The 10,967-nt window shown below is 40.4% G+C and overlaps 1 protein-coding gene and 1 long non-coding RNA gene across 4 annotated transcripts in view; one reads left to right on the top strand and one right to left on the bottom strand.

The window, feature by feature from the left end:
• crhr1 (corticotropin releasing hormone receptor 1) overlaps positions 1-10,967 on the bottom strand; it is a 23,730-nt gene that overhangs the window by 4,159 nt on the left and 8,604 nt on the right. For 2 of the 3 annotated variants that reach the window (XM_007564979.2, XM_016677962.1), the window contains exons 4-11: positions 10,326-10,445; positions 5,825-5,907; positions 2,753-2,859; positions 2,016-2,136; positions 1,380-1,533; positions 1,175-1,235; positions 866-938; positions 505-590 (exon numbers count right to left, since the gene is read on the bottom strand). In XM_007564979.2, coding sequence (XP_007565041.1) covers positions 505-590; positions 866-938; positions 1,175-1,235; positions 1,380-1,533; positions 2,016-2,136; positions 2,753-2,859; positions 5,825-5,907; positions 10,326-10,445 — 805 coding nt within the window. The other variant, XM_016677963.1, reaches the window with a different exon arrangement.
• LOC107837736 (uncharacterized) lies at positions 6,326-9,876 on the top strand. Its single transcript, XR_001663785.1, has 3 exons — positions 6,326-6,930; positions 7,916-7,989; positions 9,221-9,876. It is a non-coding gene; the product is annotated as an uncharacterized LOC107837736 (long non-coding RNA).

Raw genomic sequence — 10,967 nt, 5'->3', positions numbered from 1 at the left:
CACTGGACGTGTTCAACTGCATTCACTGGACATGTTCAGCTGCATTCACTGGACATGTTCAGCTGCATTCACTGGGCATGTTCAGCTGTATTCACTGGACATGTTCAGCTGCATTCACTGGACATGTTCAACTGCATTCACTGGACATGTTCAGCTGCATTCACTGGACATGGTCAGCTCCATTCACTGGACATGTTCAGCAGCATTCACTGGACATGTTCAACGTATTCCCTGGAGTTATTAAACTGCATTCACTAAAAATATGTTCATTACATTCTAGTTTCACTGAAAAAATGCATCTGGGCTCACTAGAAATATTGTGATCTAATTGGAAATATTTATTTGCATTTGCTGGAAATTCTCTGCTGGTTCCATTGTAAATATTTAAGTGGACTGAGTGGAAACGTTCTACTGGACTTCTGGTTTCACTGGAAATATTCTTTTCTTCAATATATTCCATTGGAGCCACTGATAAGCCCCACCTGTGGGATGGTTTGTTCATACCTGTATTGGATGGTCTCTGAGGTGGTCGACGCCCTCAGTTTGGTCATCAGAATCCGAACGATGTTAAACAGGAAGACGAAGTTAATCTGAAGAGAAACCAGGATGTTTGGACTTTATAGAAGATCTGCTGTAAATATGAATCTGATTTGACATTTCTGTGTTTTTTCTTGAGCCAGGCCTGGAGGTGAGGGAAAGGTGAAAGTTCAGAAATGTTTTGGGTTTAAGGTAGACTGGAAGGATTAAAAATGCATCGGTGCCATTAAAAGAAGACTTACTGCTTAGGTTAGCTGAGTTTAAGGTGGACTTTAAAGATTAAAAGTGAATGTTGGTTGGGTTTAAGGTGGACTGGGTTTGTTCTTACCAGCAGGACCAGGATCATAGGACCTTGGTAGATGTAGTCCGTATAAACACCTGTCTTCTTGCCAAACCAGCACCTGGAATTCAATCACGAGCCAATCAGATGAAGAAGATGCGGTCTTTAAGAAAGTATGACATCATTACCCATTGATTTTTCTTTATGTTGGCTGCATCAAATCAAAAACTGCTCTTAGCCTGACTGAAAAGTGTTTATTGACATCACAAACAATCAAGCTGCTGTCATGTGACTTCAGACAGGTGTGTTAAATCCACCTGAGGAGAGGCAGAAGATCAAAACAGTTAAGCGACTCACTTCTCGTTGTCGTAGTACAGCTTCCCAAAAGCCCACGCCACGATGATGGGAAACGGAATACCTGGAAGCAGAAAGACAGGTGGACAGGTGAGCTGAGGGCAGACAGGTGTAAAGTCTGACAGGTGTAGAGAGAGATAGGTACACAATCAGTTGGACAAAAATGTGAAGAGGACAGACAGGTAAACAGCCAGACAGGTAAACCGACCCCAGCCGATGCAGATGAACATCCACTTCCTGAGTTTGTCGGTGGAGTAGGTGAGCACCACGGCAGTGTGCAGGTAACATCCTTCCCCAAACATCCAGAAGAAGTTGGTCACATGGAAGTAGTTGTAGGCTGCAGTCACCAACCTGCACCACGCCTGAGGAGGAAGAAGAGGATGAGGAAGATAAGGAAGGTTCTTTTCCATTTTCAAAATGGCTGCCATGGTTGTAGTGGAGGGTATATGTTTACACTAAAATCGGCAGCAGCTATTAGCCACAGCCAACCAAAAACTTAGGTTTACTAGCCGTTAATTTGCTCAACAAGAATCTTAGCAGTCGCTAACGCTAACCATTAAGACGACTGTCTCTCTATTTGCGTCAAACATCTTCATCTTCTCCCAGTTGTCGACTGGTGTGAGACTTTCAAACAATAAGGTCCTTAGTTTCAGTTTTGGCATCTGATTTTATGGCAATATTTTGGTTTGAAAGGCTCATAAACCGGCGGCCATCTTGAAAAATGGCCATCATCCTGACATTAAAGTAGAAAATGGGAAATATGAAGAACATCTGACCTGAGTGGAGAGCATACATTTGTATGCTTTCATCCACACTTTTAAGGTTTTTACAGAATGGCTGTCACCTGGTTGCTCTCGGTAACCGATGGGTTCATGGTTAACTGGACGATGAACCAAGTGGCGTTCCTCAGGATGAAGGCTGAGATCAGATTCCAGTGAATGATGTTCCTCAGACAGCGGATGCTCCTGGAACAGACCATCAACCAATCAGGAAATATGCACCTCTGTGTCTTTAAAGAGGTAGTATCATGTGTTTTCCAGGCAAACGGTGTCACTTTATAGCATAATCACGTAACTTTGTTAACTTCAGTTGTCATAAAAAAGCTACATACTTTTACGTCCTAATTTAAAAGCTTTAAATTGGTCCTGTCTCTTTAAAAACTCCTGCTCTTCCTGAAACTCTGTCATCAGGAAGTTATCACAACATGGCTCCTCTATTAACCCTTTAACAACGTTTTTACCAGCGTTGCACTGAGAAGTAGCTACTATAATGAGCTCAGCAGGTACACAGTTCCACCAGGTGTTTGCTAATTGTTTCTGGCTAGTCTGGAGGAACTGAATGGTTGTCATGGAGATTAAAGGATTTCTCAAACATGAGAGAATCAAAGCAATACTCCAGGTATGCTTTAAAAGAGGGAATAACATTATAGCATGATATAACGCAAGATTTTCTATAATAGTGCCCCTTTAAAACACCTGCATCGGTTACTGAAGGTTCCAAACTGAATTTCCTGGCTGTTACCAGGTTACCAACGTAACCAACATGCTAACCTAGAGGTGTAAAAACAGAGAGGTGAGTTACCTGAGTCTCATGAAGAGCATGAAGGCGAGCAGCAGAGCCCCCAGAGAGATGCAGTGACCCAGGTAGTTGATGATCACGGCCACATGATAGTGAACTTTACTCTTCCTCTGAAAACACAGAGACCGTCTTTAACATCAGAGCTGCTCTGAGATCAGATCCTCAGGGTGACTTCATCTGGGTTTTCTGGTTCAGCTCAGATAAAACTGGGCCAAACTTACAGCTTCAGTCCAGCATTATAATCATTTTTTAGTAATTATTATCATAGCTCAGTTTTATTTTGGTGTGAATTTTTGTTCACCAGCAGGAAGCTTCAGAACCGTCAGATCACATGACTCAGGTCACATGACCCGGAAGATGACTCACTCAGGTACGGCAATAGGGACTCGGTGACCAGCTGTCTCTGACTTATTTCTTGATTAATCAGTAATTTGACTGGCAGGTTATGAATAAAACTGTCTTTTAATTAAACAGGTACTTTGGTCGCTTTAATTAACTAGAGCTGATTAAGACATGAAGTTCTGTCACTGAGTGGCTGTCAGAGCTCATTAACAGAGCTTGAATAAGAAGCTGACTGACAGGATGTGACTGAAACGGATTTCCTCATTAAGTTATCGGCTAATTACAACCGAGTGCCAAATGTAGTGATTAAATTTCTTCTTCGTTTTCTTATTTTAAACAAATTGGATAATTGGGCGCTTTAAATTGCACTTTATCGTATGTCACTGAGAACTACAAAATTGTTTCTTGCACCCACTTCCTGCAACAAACAGGAAGTCGGCCATTTTGACTTTGTTTTTTTGCTGTTTCAAATGTTTCAGTGAGCTCCTCCTAAAAATGTAAATGTATAATAAACAGAAGATCACAAGCTGGTCACATTTGTTTGCTTCAACAGATAGTTTGTGTGCAACAGCTCATGAAAAATTTGACCCAAGTCATCGACCCAGCATGCATTGCACATGTGGAAAAATGGCGACCTCCATAGGTGAAAAATATAATAAATACATATAAATTTGGAAGTAATTGTGAATTTTTAAACATATTCCAACCAATAACTTTCAGGTTAGTAATTATTTAGGCCAACATGTTCAACTAGTCATGTATAACTTTAACTGAACGGCTCACAAACAGCGACCTCAAACTGTTAAACGTAGATTTTGCTAGAGAAACTGCTCAGATTAAAAGCTTTGAGGATCGTCCAATGCTCCATGCAGCTTCAGTTGTCTTCATCAGAACTGATTAAAGTTCTGGATGAGTCACATGATGCTGGTGGATCAGTGTGAAGCATCGTCCCTTTTGTTTGCTTACTTGATTTGACATCAACAGAGAAACTGACTGAAGAACTTTTATACCAGAGAACTGGACAGAAACCGCCTGTATAATTAAATCAACTGATCAATACTCAGAAGATACAGATCAGGAGACATTAACCACAGATCAGTGTGAGGTCCCAAAGCCCTCAGACACATGGACGTCTCTGTGAAGTCTTTCCACTTTATTGACCACAGAGATGTGATTGGCTCACAGCCAGCTCCGCCATCCAATCAGAGGAGAGCAGGAAAAAGGAAACAGATTGCCTCAGTGGGACAGAGAGACAACACATGGACCAATGGACACACCCCGGCTGCTCTTTATGTCTCTGTGAGGACACACTGCAGGTTGGGGTCCAGAGGTCGATCCACACCTGGAGTCCATGAAGGAGACATTTAGGTCCCAGCGTAAGGAACGGATATGTCTTCACACACACACACACACACACACACATACACACACACACAGTCTCTATAACACACTGAGTGAAGGTCCAGATGGTTTCCTCATTCCCGCTGACATTTGGATCTCAGCTGCGTTGCCACACTCGTCTCTGATTGGCTCAGACCGTTTCTCCCTCTGTGGGTTTCTGGGTCTGTGTGTGTTCAGATCTGTCTGACAGGATTTCTCCCAACAGAACCAAAAGGTTCTGACGTATTTAGTGACTTAAATTAGCAGAACCAGTTCCAGTCTATAGCTTCATGTCCATTGATCTAAAATTCCAATTGACCTTGTGGAATTAGAATTTGTGCAATTCTGATCGCGAAAACTGGAGTTCCAAAAACACATTCCCTTAATGGAAACAGTCTAATTTGACAAAACTCATGTTTTTCACTAAAAACTGTTTTTAAGCTGTTTCAAAGTAAATGCATTTCGCAAAAGTGCAGTGGAAACACTTTTTTCACATCATACAAGTCATGTGATCAACAACCGGCTGTTACTACTGGCGGAAACGACGAAGAAGACGACAGGAAGTGGATGAAGGTGGTGGATGATGGCGCGGCTTGTTTTTTATTAACTTATCAGGTGAACAAACTCATTCACATGTGATTTTAACTGCATTTGTCATTTAATGAAAACACTTCAATTGTGAAATTGTGTTTTTTCGACATTAGTGAAATATCGACAAAGCTCTAGAAATGCTGCATTTGACCCGGGTTCTGATCCGGTTGAATTCTGACCTTCTGCTCAACCTTAGAAACCAGATCTTCAAACCGAGCCTCATAAACTCATCTGAACTCTTCCACCTGACCTAACTGTGATTTTGAAACAAACCGGATCACTGGACCTGAACTGGACCCGTCTGTTCTGTCCCAGGTCCAAACAGTGACCAAACACTGTTTACCCAGAAATTCAATTCAGCTGCTTGTCCTTGTTTCCTTTCATTGACTTTTCATTGAAATCAGAGAGTCGCCATGGTAACCGGAGACAAAAACATGCCGCAGGATAATTTTTATCAGCATTATCAATGTGATTTTATTAATACAGATTTCCCACCAAGAAGAAGAAGAAGAATATCAGAACCGAACAGAGTTTGATCAGTAATGAAATAAAGTTTGCGTTAGCAAGAGCAGCCGACCTTAAGGTCACAAGCTGTCAAACAGAACAGCGAACGGTACCAAAGAAGCTCAGTTTTGTTTGGTTTTTCACTGCAGACTCTTCAACCAGAACAGCTGAAGGACGAGGATGGAAATCAGAAGAAGTCTTCCTCACTTCCCGGTTATTGGTCACTTTGTGATTGGTGTTTGTATTGATGAGTCTCACCAGGACGATGATCTCGGTGCACTGACTGTAGTTTCCTCGAGGCGCCCAGGTTCCGTTGGACTGGCACTCTCTGTAGACCCGGTCTAAACACAAACAGAACAGAACCGGTTCTAGTTCTCTTTCAGAATCAGCTGTAGTGCAAGCTCTCACCTCTAGGTGGAAGAAAGGCGCTGTTCCCTACTGTTATGTTTGCAGTTTGGTCTGAAACCAACATGGATGAGGATCAACGATGCTACGACGGCGTATTAGGGGCATTGTAGTTGGAAAAAAAAAAAAACATTTCCGCCCAAAAATAAAATCTGACATTTTGAAATTACTATCAGAAATTTTCTATAAAAAACAAGAAAATTTCTGAGCTTGAAACTTCAAAAATTTGCTTGAAAAAACTCAGAAATGTCTGAGTTTGAACATGGGAAAATAACTTGTTATAAGTAAAATAATGTTCCAGTGGAACTGGAACTGTTTCCATCAATATAAAGGAATTGACTTAAAACAAGATCCTATACCTTGCTGAAAAGTTACTTTTAAATTAATTTAGTCTTATTTCCAGTGAACTAAGATATTTGAACTACAAACTGACCTAAAATTAATTGGCGATATTTTGTGTTTTTGCAGTTGCATCCTGGGTTCTGCTCTGCACTGTGGCTGTTTTTCTGTGTCCTGTATCCGTGAAGTTTTTTGGTTCTGGGTTCTATTCCTGGTTCCGATCCGGGTTTGTTGTTCTCCTCTGTTCCGCGTCCGGTGTTTTTGAAGTTTTTTGTTCTCACACATCGGCTCCTCACACTCACAGAAACACAGTTTGGTGTTAAACTCCCACACTCTGCTCTGACGAATCAACACACAGCCGTCTGTGTGCAGCTTCTGTAACCACGGCAACGCCAGAACCGTGCCTGACTGGTACCACCCTGATCCAGCCCAGTCAGCTGAGTCGGGGATGGGGTATTGTTCCGATAAATGATCGGCTGCCTGAATCAATAACGTGAGTGACACCTGAGGCAGCAACCAGTCAGAGACCAGCGGCTTGATGACATCAGAGTGGAGAGCTTGAAAGAGAGAGGATGAGGACGGTGGTGGTGATAAAGATGGAGTGAGAGAACTCCAGCTGGGTTCGTACACACACACACACACACACACACACACACACACACACACACACACACACACACACGTGCATGCAGAAACACACAGATGAGTCATTCTTTAAAGTCAGATCAAGAAATAAACCACTAATTAGATGGGATATTCATGGCCACCCACTCATTAACACACACATTAACTCACACGTTAACACACACATTAACTCACACGTTAACACACACATTAACACACACGCTGCTAACACGGTGCACCTCCCCACTGTGCTGATCTGTGAGGAGCCGGCTGGCAGGAAATAAGGAATTGGATCCTCCTCAGCCTGAGATGTTGGTCAGTGAAACTGTAGAGCTTCTGACTGAGGAAACATGGCGGCTCGTTCTTGCCGCTTCTCAGTCGGATCGAAGAGTTCTAGAAGAACTTCCTGAAAATCGATTCAGATTCTGATCAGAACCAGAACAAGATGCATTCACACCAGCCCTGTTTAGTTCACTTTAATCAAATTCCAGTTTGTTTGTCTAACGTCCGGTTTGTTTGGGGAACCGTGAACCGGACCAAAAAGTGAACTCTGGTCCGCCTACAAACCTCGGTCTTTGTTTGGTTGACGTTAACGCTGGTTCGGTTTGAATGCATATGTTAATGCCAAGCAGACCAGAGACCGCTCCAAAAGCAGGAAGCAAACGACAGCGCAGGGCATTCTGAGTAAATACAACCAAAAAGAACAATGTTCATTTTACTCAAACATATACTTATAAAAAGTAAAATCAGAAAAACTGATCATTTTAAGTGGTCTCTTAATTTTTCCAGAGCTTTATTTTTTACACAGATTGTCTTAATATCTGCTTTGTGTATGTCGTTCTTTCAGCAAATGACCTTTTTAGGGTCTGTATACTCCAGTTAACTACCAATCTATTACTAAATTAGTTGACAATTACTTGAATAATTGATTAATCAGGATTAATTGAATTAACTGCTTCAGCTCTAGCTGTATCGTTTCAGTATGGAACGATGTTGGACTGAAGGCGTTTCTCCAGGAACTACTGCAGCGGTTCTGTTTCCAGCCTTCCAGTCAGGTGGGTTCTGATCTTCCTGCTGTTATTTTTACTCCACCTGGGGGTGAGCAGAAGTCAGCCTGCAGCGCTCGCAGGCGCTTCTCCCTGCAGCGATGTAGCTGTGGATCAAACTGCAGAACTCCGTGGGCGGATTCTGATGATCCGAGTGTTGGAGTTAGTCATTCATACCAGACTTCTTCATTCACTTGATTTGAATTGTTGTGTTCTGATTTTTGAATCTTCACCTAAAGTTTCGCCTAAACATTTGTAGCACTTGTTGGTGAGGAATGCGCAGCTGTCATCCTTTGAGGTAAACTCTGAGAAAAGAGTTCCCTGAAATATTTTCATATTCTGGTTGAATCGTCTGCACTCAATCAGACTCAGATGTAAAGATATTTTACGTGTAGTTCTGTAGTTTCTAACTTGAAGGTCAGTACCAGTAACATTATCCCTAGCATGGGCGTACCACAGGGATGGGTTTTGAGCCCCCTGTTTTACTCAGTCGTAACACCTTCAAAAATGTAGCAAAAACAAGAAAGCTGGAGAAAGAAAGCAAAAAATGTGTCATACTTCATGCTGTTTCCAACGTTATAGAACAGCAGCATGTTTACGTAGATAATATTATGTACTCTAGACTCCCCCTTGTGGTCTGGAAGATTTCCATTTTGTGGAGCAATTTAGCAACGTTTTATAGTTGCTGTTATTTTTGTTATTTGTTTCCCTTTTGGTTCACAGAATTTTTCTGTTGCATTTCTTTTTTGTGTTTGTGTTTTCACTACAAAATAAGTATTTTTTGTTTAGTTCCTCATGCAAATATATTAGTACACTAGGATTATGACAAAACTAACTCACAAGTAACTTCTCAGCAAGATAGAGGAACTTGATTTAAATCAGTAATTCTTGTTACAAGTGAAAAAAATCTGCCACTGAAATTAGCACTTTTTTAACAATGTTTAAGAATTGTTTTAGAAAATAATCTTCTACATCTTGCTGAAAAGTTACTTTTCAGTTAGTTTTGTGTACTAAGATATTTGCACTTGAAACTAAACAAAAATAATTAGTAAGATTTTGTGTTTTTACAGTGGTGGAGTCTGCATCATTAATGTTTACAGTGCATTTACCTGTTGCTCCCTGTAGGTTTGTTACTTGAATCTCAAGAATCTTAACTTTCAAATGAAGCATAGGGTGTTTATGAGCATATTTAATGTACTGCAGTAGTATTATGAATCACACATGGTTTTTCTTTGATCAGCCAGAATATACTGAACCCCAGATGGAGTTTGGTAACCAGGATCCAACTGGTGTGGGTCAGAACTGACGGCGAGTCTGCAGAGAAAACCGAGGATAAAGGAGAATCTGAAATGCTGCAGTAATTCCTGCTGTTTCATCAGGAGTCGGACGGCAGAGGATGGAGGAAAAGAGAAACGGGTGCAGATGGGGGTGGTGGTGAAATGAATGTGTTTTAATGAGGAGGAGGAGGAGGAACAACAATCAGATGGAGGTGTACAAAAGGTGGGAAGATGGAATAATATTTCAATAGTTCTATTACTATTAGAGTCCGGAACTCAGACTCTCCTGTTTCTTGATAATATTGAGTTACTAGCTGAGTCTCCATTGAGTATATAATTGCACAATTTGACATTTTGAAAATAAATGTAAACACAGCAATTTAAAAAAAAACCTTTTGTTTTACAATAAAAAGGACGTTGCAGGTTTTGTTGGCTGTATCCAAACTGGTTCACGGGAAAAACATAAAATCTTACCAGACAGTTTGGTCCAGTTTCTAGTTCAAATATCGTAGAACTCTTGAAATATAACAACATTAACTTACAATCCAAGTTTTGGCAAGATTGTTTTAAGTCAATAATCCCTTAATATTGATGAAAAAGTTCTGGTTCCACTGGCAAATTTTTCACTTTTAACATGTTTCTATTGTAGTTTTGTGAAATAAACTCTGCAAAAACACAAAATCTTACCAAGAAATTATGGTCTACTTTCTAGTGTAAATATCTTATTTCACTTTAATTAAGACAAAACAAATTTATAAGTAAGGTGATGAAAAAGTTCTAGTTCCATTAGCAAATTATTTCACTTATAACAAAACATGTTTTTCATGTTGTAAGTGAAATAATCTGTCAATATTACTAGAACTTTTCCGTCAGTGTTAAGGAATTATTTACTTAATCCAAGCTCTTATGACTTGCTGTAAAGTTACTTATAAATTAATTTGCTGCACTAGAAACTAGACCAAACATATTTGGTAAGATTTTGCATTTTTGCATTGAGTACTATGTATTACTGTGTAGTACTCTGCTGGTCCTCTACTGGTTCTCTACTGGTCCTCTGCTGGTACTTACTGGTGGTGTTGTAGTGGATGCCATTGAACTGCTCTGGACAGGGTCGGGAGATCAGCTCTCCAGCTGCGCTGCGAGGCCAGCAGGTCCCGATGCCGTCCACCGACAGGTCACAGTACACACCTGCAGACAGATGACAGAGTCAGGCCCTAACGGCTGAAATCCTGTTCTGATCCAGTCTGAGGCGGCGGCCATGGTCGTCAAGAAAAAATTATTTTTGCACTGAATTTATCAGAGATTAACACTTTGGTGTGAAATTGTACATAGCTGGATTGATAGAAATCACATTTACTGAAACATTTTTGATTTTTCAAGATAGCAACAATGATTGTCGTTGAAAATTAATCTTTGTACTAAAATTGGCAACTACATGAATGTACAACAGCGTCTTATAGGGCTTTCATAAATAAAAGAATAAAACAAAAAGGAGTAAATTTCAACCAAAAAAAACTATCACATTTTAATATTCATTTCAGAAACTTTATAGAAAAAATAAGGAAATTGCAGTTTGAAAAGTTGAAAATTTGCTAGAAAGAAATCGAGAAATTTTCAGAATAATCTAGAAATTTTACGGAAAAAACATGGAAGTTTCTGAGTTTGAAAAGTTCACAATTTTTGACTTTTGAAATGTATAAATTTCCACCA

This window comes from Poecilia formosa, unplaced genomic scaffold (assembly GCF_000485575.1).
Source record: "Poecilia formosa unplaced genomic scaffold, Poecilia_formosa-5.1.2 Scaffold170, whole genome shotgun sequence".
NCBI lineage: Eukaryota > Metazoa > Chordata > Actinopteri > Cyprinodontiformes > Poeciliidae > Poecilia > Poecilia formosa.
This window is presented reverse-complemented; position numbering and strand designations above follow the sequence as displayed.